The sequence below is a fragment of the Alligator mississippiensis genome, chromosome 1, assembly GCF_030867095.1.
Source record: "Alligator mississippiensis isolate rAllMis1 chromosome 1, rAllMis1, whole genome shotgun sequence".
Taxonomy (NCBI): Eukaryota; Metazoa; Chordata; order Crocodylia; family Alligatoridae; genus Alligator; species Alligator mississippiensis.
In genome coordinates this window covers 28,948,079-28,961,691 of record NC_081824.1, presented here as the reverse complement: position 1 = coordinate 28,961,691, position 13,613 = coordinate 28,948,079, and the positions used below count along the sequence as shown (strand labels likewise).

Here is a 13,613-nt window from a genome sequence, read left to right as displayed (position 1 = left end):
TCTTGGAAGAGTCTGTGACTGCTGGACCTTGTCTACCCTTGGGGTGCTCTGGTGAACAGGCGTTCTCCCCGATCCTGATGTACACCCCCTATATACTTATAGGCAGCCACCAGGTGCCCCCTGAGCCTGCGCTTTTCCAGGCTGAAGAGTCCCATGGCTCTTGGCCTCTCTTCATAAGACCTGTTCTCCTGCCCTCTGATCATGTGCGTGGCTCTCCTCTGGACTCTCTCAAGCTTCTCCACATCCTTTTTAAATCGTGGAGCCCAGTGTTGGATGCAGTACTCCAGCTGCAGCCTCACCACGTATGAGTACAGCGGGAGGATGACGTCCTGGGATTTGCTTGAGAGTTTTGTTCGCTTTACCAGCTGCGACATCGTGTTGGTGGCTCACATTCATCTCGCGGTCCATCATGACCCCCAAGTCCGTTTCAGCCGTGGTGCTAGGGAGCGTAGCACTGCCGAGCCTAGAAGTGTGATGCGGGTTACCCCTCACTGAGGTGGAGTACCCTGCGTTTTGCCGTATTGATGCTTGCCGGTAGTGGGGCCACATACAGTTCTTGAATGACTCACGGATTTGGAATGGATTTGGCTGACCTGACTTGACCTGAGATGTGAAAACTGTTCCATTAAAAAAAAAGCAGCAAACCCCCCAGGAGCAGCTAATGGCAGCAGGGCAGAAGACAGGGGAGCACGGCTGGCCCGTGGATTACTGGGGCCAGAAAAGCAGGAAGTCCAGATGAAGCGACATAGGAAAATAAGCCATTGCTATATACTGGTCGGAGTCTGCACGGAGGCCCGTGCACAGACGAGAAGCGCTAGCCCCCGCGAGGGCAGAGCCTGGCAGGGAGCGGAGGAAGTCCGGGGCGGGGCAGGGCAGGGCGGCGGCAGTTCCGGGCGGCGATGGAGCGGGCGCTGCTGGGCCTGGCCCACGGCTCCACGCTGGTGCTGTGCGCTCTGCTCAAGCTGCCGCAGCTGCGCGCCGTGCTGGCCGCCCGCTCTGCCCGCGGCCTCAGCCTGCACAGCCTGGCGCTCGAGCTGGCCGGGTGAGCAGCCGGGCGGGGCGGGGCGGGGCGCTGGAACGTGTGTGCGCACCGCCGGAGCGCTGCAGCGGAGCTCCTGGCTCGCCTGCGCGCGTGGCGGGGCCACGGGTTTTACCTGTGGCAGGCGAGGCGGCGGGTCCGCCTGGTAGTCCGCAGGGTAATCCCTACCCTGTGCTGGGGGGCTGGCCGGGCTGCCGCTGCAGCCTTTGCCCCAGGCAGTCTCGTCCTTAGGGGGGCACAAATCAGGGCAGCTGCCCCAGGCCCCGCGCTGTGGGGAGCCCCACGGAGTCGGGCTGGCTTTGTCTCTGAATGGCTGCCGCCCCTCCCCCACCGCCGCTGCGTCCAGGCCCGCGCCCTGCTACAGTCATCTCCGCCCCGGGCACCACGCTTCCTTGCCACGACCTGAAAATAGGCTCTCCTTTACAGGAGGACACGTGGGGAAGTGCGGCTATCCCTGCAGGCTGGGGTGAGGGGCGCTGGGTCGGCGCTGCCCATGGGTGTTTACAACTGGGTTCTGGCACAAAAAAGGTTGAGAGCCACGGGACTAGGTGACCTCCGGGGGTCCCTCCCTGCCCCACTTCATGGCTTTCATGGACATTCGGGCTGGAAGGGACCTTGGAAGATCACTGAGTCCAGCCCCTGCCCCAGGGGCAGGAAGTCAGCTGGGGTCAAAGGGTCCCAGCAAATGAAACATCCAAATTTCTCTTGAAATAAACATTCAAACTTCTCTGACTCTCTGCTAGGTTATGTATATTGGCACAGTTTAGCAGTAAACTGCTCATACATTTACACTGGCCAGACCTGTAATGTAATTATCCCCCAATTAATTACTGAATCCTGCAATAAATTTAGACCGGCCACATGTGCAGAGTAAGGCTGGCCACAAGCGGGGAAGTAATTATCCCACAATTAACTGGTGAATCTGACACTACATTTGGATGGGCACATGTGCAAATCATCACATGATAAAAATGACTGTTCAGCTATAAAAACACCAACCAGCTATAAAGTTAGTGCTTGAAAATGTGCAACAGCTCTATCGCTGGTTTCTAGCCAGCTTTGATCTGAACATGCGGAGGACCCTTTGGCTGTAACAGCACTTGTTGCTTGTGAAGGGAGCAGGTGCCACCAACTGAGGCACAGAGACCTCCCCCACCAGCTTGCAGCACTGCTTTTCCAGCACCTGCGAGAGAGTGTTTATGACTTTAAAATGATCTGCTTATCTATATAGGGAATTCATAATAGCGTGTGGTATGGGTCATATTTTATGGGTAATATTTGGGAATAGGAAGAGGAGCTATAAAACCAAGCTGCAACCATGATACTGCTCACCGTTATCAGGGGTTTCACCTGTTGTACCTCTGAGATGTACGTTATTTGGGGAACATTTTAAAGAGCCTTCTTTTTTTTAAAAAAAGTCCATTTGGACTGTTATGCTTCCACCATGATGCATCATCTAGACTCTACCTCAGAGTACCACCACCCTGACGGCACAGACCTGACACCCTCACCCGCCACAAGCAAAGCAGGGGAAGCATGTCGATCCCATTTTCTCAGCCTAGGCTGACTGAGAAGTCATCTGAGGGCAGTTTACCTCTCTCAAGTCAAGGCTGGAACATGGAGCTTAGTCTGCTCCATAAACCAAAGTAGGACATATTCAACAGCTTGCCCACCGAGTTGGGTATTATGCAGGGCCTGTGACATTTGTACAGGAAGAATGGTATTAAATACATTTCTAGGTGGAGTTTAGGTATTTAAGTCTGAAATGGTTTAGAAGCCAGTTATCAATGGAGCTAGCTGCCTCTTTCCACCTCGGACTTATTTAGAAAACTCTTATCAGGGAAAGCTGTGACAAAAAGATGTAGAATAAAAGTTGAAGATCATCTCTTATAAGAAGTGCTATCACTCAGCACATTTAAAGCTGGACTTGACAGCAGGCCAAGAAAGATGCAGTAAAAAAGCACAGTCCTGCAGTGGCAAGAGCTGGTCTAGATGCCTTCCCACTACTAGTTATAGGAGTCCATGTTTGTTCTGCTTCATAAAACAATTTACAGCCTGGAACAGTGTAACCTGCTAGAACTTGAGAAATGGGAACTTGTCCCAACATGAGTCAGGAAAAACTGTTAACAAATTATGGCTAGGATTCTTTTTTCCTTTACTTGTAAATAGTAATTGTTTAAACAGTTACTGGCAAGTTGTATCATTAGCACTGACAAATCTACAGCTTTCCAGTTTAAGGATAAGAAATAGCCTGTAAGATCTTCAGCACTTTATCTTAGTGAATGTTTCTACAATTTGCACAATGGGGAGAGATGGTCCTGACCAGGGCTGTTGGCTGTTCCCACTGCATGGTTTTCAAAATGAAATTGTCAATGAAGTTTTCCTTTCTGTGTTGCTTTCCTCAGCTTCCTTGTCTTTCTGAGATACCAGATTTACTATGGCTACCCCCTGCTGACTTACCTGGAGTACCCCATCCTCGTTGCACAAGGTGAGGTTTCTCTCTCCCCCTTTAGATTTTTAACAGGCTATAGTTTCCTTTCCATAAACCACTGCTTCTTATTTTCCCCTCCAGATGTCATTCTCTTGTTGTGTGTTCTGCATTACAGTGGAAAGATGGAGCATGTTTTGCCTTACATTGCCATGTATCCTTTGATGTCTAGTTAATTCTCTTTATGCAAACACTTCTGGCACTTCTATTCAGAAGACTCTGAATATCATCTCCCAGCACCCTTGTAAACAACAGTCAGCCACCGTATAACATGAATTTCTTGTTCCTTTCAGATTTTTTGGATCACAGTAAAAACTTGCATCTTTAACTGATTTTACAGGGCCCACAACTGAAGAGGAATGAGATTAATTCCTAATTTACATTTGCGTTAGAGATGCATAGTGGAAAATATGAAGCTCCTTGTTACAGTTACTTTTATATGTAGATTTTACACACAGGAATTAACATCAACAGATAATGGGGTAATGCATGATAGAAGAAATACAGCTTTGGGTTCAAACTGGGCACTGGAGACCTTAAAGCTGTGCTTGAAAACCTTCAGACACTGATTGCCTGGATATAACATGAAAAAAGAGGGGAGAAGGGCATTTGCAAAGACGGGATCAGTGCCGCTCTGTCCACCAGGCTCCACCTTTGGATCCTGTTTTGGGGATCCATGTTTCTTAACCTCAGCTTGCAGGTGTTTGATAAAGGTGGTATTCCAGCCCCTCTGCCTGTTTTAGGGAAGAATCTTTTTTAATTTCTCCCAATTCTTGTATTTGGAAAGTAGCTGATCCTCCTCCTCTCCAGATTTCATGACTACAGAAGAATGGTGACTTTCTTCTACCTTATACCTTCCCCTCTCCTTGGATTACTCCATTGTTAATGCTGGCCTCTCCTTTACATAAGAAGATTTTTCTTGAATTTTACTGCTATCCATTCAGGTTTTTTAAATGGTAGCTGCAACACCGACCATAATGTTTGTAATCTCTTGTTGCAGCTACTGCTGTTTGCCAAGACTTCCTGCCGGTTTGTGTAAATGCAATTTTAGATTAAAAGCTGTAATAAATTGTAATGCAGTGAATTTTCAAACATCAGAGCTGTTAGTCATCTTTTGCTTATAGTTTTGTAAAAAAAAAAATCAAATGAGAGAAAACAAAGGTCTTATTTCTGAAACATGTTTGTAACTTTGCTCACACAAGTAGACCCATCAAAATCAATGGGATTACCAAAATGTGTAAAATGAAGTGTGCCTAGGTAACTGTATTTGTGAAGTTTCAGGTTCTGTGAGCAGAGTCATTATTCTAGAATCATGGACATCTTGGAGCCCTATAAAGTCATTGTGGGATAATGTCTATTCAGGGAGCTATTCCAGGATCTTATTGTGTGACAGCTTTCTGGTAAACTTATAGATTTTTGTGTCATTATAGACACCCATCTTAATAAGCTTAGTGCTCCCATCCAAGACTGCTACTGAAAAAGTGTATACTCTCCAGTAGTGTATACTCTCTGCTACCACACACCAACTTCTGTACTGCCCAAAGGCTTCTTATAGTGGTTGTGATTAAAATATTGATAGGTATGACTATAACATTAGTTTTTCCTTCTGCTCCTTCTAAAGCTTTCCTGCACACAATGTTGATCTCATTAATTTTTTTACTTAGAATTGTTCTGTTTTATGCAGATTTTATAGGAAGCTTAAATTACAGCATTGCTGTGGCTGTTCTTGGTTTACAGTAGGGGAATGTAGTTAATTCCTTGACTCAGGTACTTTTAGCATTATGAAACTTAACCCAAAGTAAGATTTGTAGGGGGTTGGTACCTTCTAACGCTGCAGAAGTGGATAATAGACTTGGCAATGGTAAGTATTAACATGTTAACTGAAAATTCTCATGTCTATGAAACCCTCCCTTTGCAGATCCACATTCAATTAAAAAAAATAATTCTTTGTATTGAAAACCAGCTGTTACTGATCATTTTCCAAATACTGTCAGGTTTTTTTTATCTCATCACAGTGAGTACTTTGAGAGAAAAAGGCACTACAACATGATACACTTTCAGTTTTAACGATGTTTAAGGTATATGTATGCAGTATTTAAATTTGATGGAGCAAGTGGACCCACTGAGCCAGGTGCCAGTAGTACCCCATTGTTGTACAATCAGACAAGTTTCAGGATATATTTTAAGATGTTGGCCTGCATACTTCTATTATACTAACCACCATTATTTTTTTTAAAACCTTTTATAAGGTTTTTAAAAGTTGTACAGGAAGAAAGGGGAAATAAATAAATGAATTATGTAAGGGATTAAGTTTCTGTCTCTGGTGACTCTTGTAACCTTGCTGCTGGGTAAACATAGGCACGGCAGTTTTATTATCTACTCTGAGACCTAGTGAATATCTTCCACTGTCAGCTGTGTATAGACATTACTTTTAGCTATCTCAAGTGGTTTTGACCTTGCAGCAGTGTTAGGAGAGAGATTTAGAAAGCTAAGTCAAACTCACACTAAACAGAATAAAAAGAAAAGGTGGGAAAGCAGAGGGAAGGAGCAAGAGCAGGAACCTCTCTAAATCCAGACTATCACCTGGAATAAGACTACATAGCAGTCAGGTTTTCCTGGGATACATGTCAACGTCCACAAAAGCCCCAGGATAGATGCAGTTGTACAGGGCTTTTGCTGACTAGCTTATTTTGTTCAGAGAAGCTGTATAGCTGTGCCAGTATGGAAACACTCCTGCCAGCACTTGCTGTATCTCAACTCTAGTGGCAGAGGCTTGCTTGAGTAGAAATGTGCTTAGCTGAGATTAGTGATGTCACCAGATCTCTGCACTGATTCAGCAACCACAACCCATCTCTCATGATCAGGGTAATGAAGGACCAGTGGGGCCCTCCAGGGTCCCAGTAGACCCTCGGCCAGGGAAGCAGCCATGACATGATGATAGTTTCTTTTGGTTCCATTATACTCCCCATGTTATGATTCAGCCTCATGATGCCTTAAAAAAGAAAGAAGTGAAAGAGTGGAAAGGCTTCTCATTATTTTGCGCATCAAATTGGACAATAGCTTATACCAATTTCATCTTACATTCTGATTCCATTTTCCTTTTGGTTTCCCTAATGTGATTTTAATACAGCTTGTGGGTGGGAGACTATTTTGTTTGGAGTAACTCAGTCTTCCTTTTGTGCACTTGGAGAAACACTTGTGTGGAAGGCTGAATACGACTTGGTCCTATGTTTCTAGGCTTCTGTACCACTTCCAACTGATTGCAATAACTGTTTTGCCACAAAACTAGAACAGCCTGTTTCATTTCTGTTACACAGTTACTTAGCAAGTTGCTGTAACAACTGGGCTACAAACAGTGAAGGGGAAGATTTTTAAACTTTAAAATAAAGACTTTTTCTTTCTTAAGTGATGCCTCAATTTTAGGGCTGAACTAAGCATTCTTTTGTTTGGTGTTACTATGAAGACAGCTGTCCTCTCTTGGTGTCCTCCTCTGCAGAATTTGTGCACATTAATCAGTGCAGCCAGTAAACTTGCTCAGCTGCGTTGCCTGTGGCAGACAAGAGATTCTGGACAAGTGAGTGCCCTAACCTGGAGTATGTCTGCATTCACCTGTGCAAGTAAGCAGCATGCAAACACATTGACTTGTAAAAGCTCCTGCTCCAAAGATTCCCATTCCCACAGTATCTGTACCTACAGCAGTAGTCTTCTCTAACCCATAGCAAAGATGAGTCTTGCCTAGTGTAGCTTTCTGTATTATTTTCATAAGAGTAAGGATGAAGTCCTAGTCCAAGTGAGCACCACAGATTTTGCTGTTGACTTCAGTGTAGTCAAAGTAACCCTATTTGCATGTCCTTTTATAAGGATAAGGTCTCAACACCTTTAGGATTTAGTAAAAGTTTTAGCAATCCAAGGGGAGGGAAGGCAGCTATCAGGAAGGCTTGCAGGCTTCCCTGTCCCCATTGCTGTCCTCCTTTTGCAAGGAAAAGAATAAGGGAGGGATAGAGAATATTTAAGTTCTCAAAATATGAGCTGATCTCACTGGCAGTTTGATATGGAAACAAACCAGATGACAGACTCGGATCAGCACGAAGAAATTAAAGAAAGAGTTGCACTTGAAAAGTGGGAGACATAAAAACAACAAACAACCTTTTGCCTCAGCTCACCTTGTAGTGAGTTCTTCAGTTATGTTGTTCTTCTTTCAAATAAATAACCTAAGCTGAGTGTTGGGGATTTATCCTTGAGAACAGAATAAATAGGGCTGAAAAGGAGCATCAGTTTAAGACATGGTATTTATAAGGTTCTTAAGCTCGATTCTTAGCTGTAAAGCAAAGGCTTTGTTTGTTTGAAAGCATCAGTACCATCTCTACTATACTAATAACAATTCCTTTAAATTTACAGCAAGAATATTTACAACTGTAATGACCACAAATGATCTTATGGGTGAGTAAACTGAAATTGAAAATAAGATAGTAAGAGACAAAGATAACAGCAAAAAGGCAAAAGATAAAAAGGCAAAGATAACAGCAACCTGTACTGTTTTATCCTGTTGGCATTCATCCAATAGAATAAACGACAAAAATGAGTACTTTATCCCAGCAAGCGAATTAGATTACTGCTAAGAAAACAGTATAGAACTACTGTTATGACAACAATTTCATAATACCTTGGAATGCAATGGTAAGAAGGAAAAAATATGTGGTCTTCATTACATGGAACGTTAGTAACTTAATGGGCAATTTTTATTGTTGAGAGAAAATATTTTATTTGTTTAATTGGGAAAGCTAATTATGGCCAAAAAAATTCATTCTTTCTTAACATAGCTGAGTAGTGACTTTTCCAAATTCCGTGACACATCAAACATATTTCTTTTTATTGAACGTTGCTTAAAAAACAAAACAAACCTTGTTCATTAGCTGTAAAACCTCTCATGCTATATTCTATTTTTTTAAATAGTACATTCACAAAGAAACTTAACTTGATAGTTATGTGGGGAGATTGGTGCAGTACTGTTACCAATAGATAGTTGTGCAATCTAAACTTTGTAATAACTGACAGCATCCACAGAATATTACTATAAAGCTGGAAGTTAATATTTTTATCCTAGAGCCCTGATAAACTGAATAGCCTAGGGGTTGTCACTGGGGGTATGCATACCCCCAGGACTTCTTGGAAAGGGGCTAGGGGGTACGTGCAGGTGGGCAGGGACATAATGCTGCCACCCACCACCCTGCACTGCCGCCTCCCAAGAGCCCGGGGAGGCGCAGTGACTCCCCTCTGCAGGCCACACAGGTGCTGGCTGGGGAAGGTGGGGAGCAGAGCTCGCATGCGGCAGCTGTCACTGCCATCTACCACCCTGTGCCGCCCCTCACCCCTGAGTCTGGCCACCGTCACATCCCCTGCCAGAAGCATACCCAGAAGGGATACACTCCTTAAAAAGTTGAAAAAACCTGGCAAAGCCTATTTTGGCTACAGTGTTGTAACGCCTGATTCAAATCTTATTTTTATTTTAAATGGGTGTATAACAATCTGATAGCTGAAATATATCAACTTTCTACCAGAAAAAGCTGTCTGGCAAATACAGAATCAAGCATTTTTTTAATAGAAAAGTTACTAAACTTGCATTAAATATGAAATTATTCAAGTATGAAAATGGGCAAATTGTAACTTTTTGATTTCTTAACAGAATGAGTTAGATGATTATCCACAGTTAGATGGTGTCTTTTTAAATACTGATGCAGGGTAAACCTCCACCCACTCATAATATAGCATAAGATGTTGCAATATTACATAGATGAAAATGAACTCTGGCATTAAACAAAATGTGGCCTGTTAACGGTCTTGTGGACTGAGGGTTCACACTGGCATGTAGTATTTTCTTATTATTTGAGATGGCTTGGGAAGAACAGTGTGCAGTATACTGAAACTCACAACGATCACCTGCTCTGGGAAAAGAATTCTTGTGTATTCCACATGCTTCCTAAAATAGGTCAAATGGGATATAATTCAAGTGTTCAGTGTCAGGAAAACAGAGGAACAGATTGCAGGTTTGGTTTCCAAATAAATAGATTCTGCTTTATTTAAAAATCTTAAGAGGTGAAATAGACACACTGTGCAAATACTATTTCTTCCAAGTTTTCAGATTTTGGCTTGTTAAAATTTTACAACAAATTTCCAACCAAAATATTCTCTCACAAACCTGAACATAGCAGGCAAGTGTGGCTATTGAAATGAACTTTCACTTTACTTTTGAGCATCGTGACAAATGTTTTCCTATCAATATGAGAAAAAACTAGATGTAATTGTGTAACTATCAATCAGATTTAATTTGCAAGAAACTGTATGTTATTTTCCATATCACAAAATTACTCAAAGCAGCAGCTTTGCGTTAGAGACCCTAGAGGTGTCGACAAACATACCCTTTCACCATTTGAAAAGGAGAGCAGGGGCTTGGGTGTGCATATCAGCTGTTACAATTTAACTGTGACATCTGCATGATCCAAGTTAAATAAACTGTTGTCAAAGCTCCCACTATTTTACTACATTTGTATCACTATGGAATTTTTAAGTCTTTTCTATATACTAGATTTTTTTTTTTTTGATTTTTTTTTTTAAGTCTTGAGATACCACTTAACTTTTCCCTTCTCCAGGGAAATATGAACATTGAACTCCATTCAGAACTCTTGTTTTGTGATGCTTGGGTTCCTGTACTTGGTAATTTAAGAAAGTTTATTAAATGAATTCTTAGAATGTAAATTCTCTAAACTGTACTCTAGTAAAAGTTTACAAGCTAATGTGTTCTAGGAAAATGACAGCAGTGATTTTTAAAGCATTTATGCTTACTGCATCTCAGTATCTTATTAATATTTTCCTTTTTAGTTCTTGTCCGTTTTGTGATTATGCTAGTTCTCAACATATGGGTCACAACTACAATACTCCGCTACAGGAAGACTGAAAAGACAGATTAGAAGACCAGTTCTCCACAGCATATGGCACGTGTGCTAACAAACCCCACAGTGAAATCTGAACAGCGGACCACAGTTCCAGGCAGTCTTCTTCCTCCAAGTTTGTCTCGTATATCCCTAAAGATATTGAACCCAACTTGGCTAGGTTTTTATTACCAGTAATACTAATAGTAAAATACACTTCAGTTGAGCAGTATGTTTTTATTGGTCACTTGCAGCAAGTTTTACTTACCGTATTTGGGATTTTTTAATTGATATTTTATACATTCATATATCTATTTTTGTAACTCCACAATACTTTTTACTGATTAAAAATAACACTTTTCAGTTTCCTTTCTATGTGCAGAGTGGAATTGTCTCCACACAGTTCATCCTCTTTCTGCATCTCATGAGTAGTGGCCCTGACAGCAGACTTTTCTCTTTACATTGGTAGACCTCTCTCATGATCTTACCCCTCTCTCTACGATCAGTAGTAATTAGAGGTTAGCCATGTGCACAAGGTAAACAAATAGAGACAGACGGCAGTGTCCTTACACTGCATTGGTTTGTATAGCTGACACCTGAAGCAGAAGCAGTATAGCTGCATTTACAAAGCATACAGCACTATGGTTCAGCATTCAGGATTGAAGCACCTATGAGTATTTCAAATGCACACTTTATCCAATTAAGAAGTCTAGATCAACCCACACAACACCTGCAGATATCACTCATTTCAAGTTACTCTTTGTCTAAATAAAAATGACTACATTTCATTCTTTTATTGGCTTTCCAAGCCTATAACTGTAACCCCCCACTTGCTGACTGGTGCTTTTCCCCCTCTAATGCTGGTTAAAACATTTGTAGAGGCTGACAAGCATGCTACAGCTTTGACTTGGCTGAGATCAATAGTAGAGACTCATGTTTTAAGATCCACAAGTTCTAAATTTGATCTTTGCTGCTGATGGACTCACCTCATTCAGAGTGTAACATGACTTGCGTATGTCAGCTCTGCTGTACTGAATTATTCTATAAGCCTCACTGTATTGTGGGATGTGAAAACTGCACTTGAATTTTACTTCAGACATTCCAATTATAACTTGGGTTTGTGGTGAAACAAAACAGCAGGTTTATTAAAAACAAAAAATGTATTTTAAATAATGGCATTGGCTTATGACTGTTGGAAATACTATGTATGCTTTTTTTAACTGGCAATTGTTATATATTACTCATATATAAAACTTACTTTATTTTTCCACCATGTTCTTCTTGTGGAAAACAGCGCCTTCCCTAAAAAGTTTTCACTGTAAACCTATCTTATTAAACTGCCAGTAGTGAAATCTTGGCCCCACTAAAGAGGCCTCTCTCCCCTGCTTTATTTCAGTAGGGCCATGATTGTGTCCCAGTATGTCAAATCACAGTACCATACAGCAACTGGATCTGCAGATGTGGACCCTTTTAAGTATAATCCCATTGACTTAGTTCTGTGCAGAGCTGAGGATTTTGCTTGTTCATGCCAGACTGCAGGATCAGGGCCTTAATACCAGAAAGCATAGATGAGTTTAAGTAGCCTCCACCAACCTTACAAAAGTGGCATTCCAATACACCTCCATGTATTTTGAAGTAAACATTACTTGATATTGACTTAATGGAGCACAATACAGATTTGTTTAGTTTTAATAGTCTATACAGACATTCAAGATGTCTAAATGTTGGCTATGTCAAAAGTAACTGAAAAAAGTATTTAATTTTATACTGCTAGGTTCAAGCTGTGTAAAACACTGTAAATATCTAAATTTGGTGGCATGAGTGGTCTTTTTTAGACATTTATATCAATATTGATAATAAAAGAGTCTTATTCATGTAATGCAAAATAAACAAGTTGCTTTTTTTTTTTTTTTTTTTTTTTTTTTAAGGATGAAGCTCTTGATACTGTAACTTACATGCCGAGTGAAAATTAAACATTAATTCCAAATTGCAGTTACCTTTATCCCTGGCATCTGAAGTGCCATATAGTATCTTCACTGAAGCAGTTAGAGGACTACAATCAGATATCTTAAAGAAAACATATGCAATTCTTGTTGTTGCTTATTTTTAAACTTATGCTTACCTTCAATGACAAATTAACATTGTGAGGAAAGGATAACTTTACAGATTCCATACTCCCATCTCTTCTACACATCTTCCATGCTTACAAGTGTCTTTGATACAGTCAGGAAAGACCAAACTTGGTATATCTGATATTATCAATTTAAAAAACAACAACCAACCTATTCTCCGATATGTAAAATTTCATTTTCTTCTCCAGTGTGGTTAAGAACATTTATAGACAAATGAGTGGTGAAGAACTCTTGTTCATGCTTTCATTCAGAACTATCACTATAGAGACAGCCCCAGTATTTACTAAGCAACAGGCCAGATAACAAAACAGAGGCGGTGGTTCAAAATCACTCCAATATTTGGAGGACAGCAAGCCACTTTATGTATTGGGTATGAAACAATACACTCATCTGATGGAAATGTGAAAGCTGGATTCACATTCGTTATCCAATTCACCTTTTTTGGCCTGTCTGTTCTATTGGTAGGCTGTGCATTGGGGTTCAACTGAGTCTTCTTGAAGTATTAGCATTTCATTTTCTAAACTAAAAGTGCTGTTAACAGTCTGAATTCCAGGCCAACCTATTTAAATATGGGCATGTTACAAAATACTCGTCCATCAGGGCCGAGCAAAGCTTCAGTCCCAGATTCGATTTGGTGGAGATTCGGCCCAATTCAGTGGCCAAATCTCCACTTCTGAATCAAATGAGAGGACCTTTTAATCTCTCTGAATCGAATTGGAACCCTCCGAATCAATTTGCAGAGATTCAGTGATTTGGACATAGACACAGCTTTAAACGTTTTTTCTACATGCCTCTAGGTAGCAGACGGCTCATGAATGCTGCGATGCTGGGGCGGATGGAGCGTCCCACAGGAGCATGGGGGGCTCCCCAGTGCGCTTGACAGCAGACCCAGAAGTGGACCAGAAGCACCCCTGCCCAGCTCAGCAACTGGTGCCTCCTGGGCCTGGGGGCGCATCTGGGGTCCCCCTGCTGCCGATCGCTGAGCAGGGCGGGTGGGGAGGGCCCCCAGCATGCTCCCTGGCAGACCC

General features: G+C 41.9%; 1 protein-coding gene across 3 annotated transcripts; it reads left to right on the top strand.

Annotated features, from left to right (window-relative positions):
* Positions 1-670: 670 nt before the first annotated feature.
* On the top strand, positions 671-12,356 carry SLC66A3 (solute carrier family 66 member 3). Of its 3 annotated transcripts, none has more exons than XM_019492718.2 (7): positions 680-1,042; positions 3,445-3,527; positions 3,612-3,681; positions 5,331-5,388; positions 6,991-7,144; positions 7,926-7,967; positions 10,404-12,356. In XM_019492718.2, the coding sequence occupies exons 1-7, from the start codon at positions 900-902 to the stop codon at positions 10,490-10,492; spliced, it is 639 nt and encodes a 212-aa protein (XP_019348263.1). In that variant the 5' UTR covers positions 680-899; the 3' UTR covers positions 10,493-12,356. The 3 variants fall into 3 exon arrangements, with proteins under 3 accessions (XP_014452793.1, XP_019348263.1, XP_006258940.1); XM_006258878.4 differs by having other exon boundaries at positions 686-1,042; positions 7,024-7,144; XM_014597307.3 differs by lacking the exons at positions 6,991-7,144; positions 7,926-7,967; positions 10,404-12,356 and having other exon boundaries at positions 671-1,042; positions 5,305-5,388.
* The last annotated feature ends 1,257 nt before the right edge of the window (positions 12,357-13,613 follow it).

Excerpts from the sequence above, each read along its gene's own strand:
- SLC66A3 (XM_019492718.2), top strand. The coding sequence starts at position 900 with ATGGAGCGGGCGCTGCTGGGCCTGGCCCACGGCTCCACGCTGGTGCTG. Across the intron at positions 3,528-3,611 it reads CCCCATCCTCGTTGCACAAG|ATGTCATTCTCTTGTTGTGT; the intron begins GTGAGGTTTCTC and ends TTTCCCCTCCAG. Across the intron at positions 3,682-5,330 it reads GTTTTGCCTTACATTGCCAT|ATTTGTAGGGGGTTGGTACC; the intron begins GTATCCTTTGAT and ends ACCCAAAGTAAG.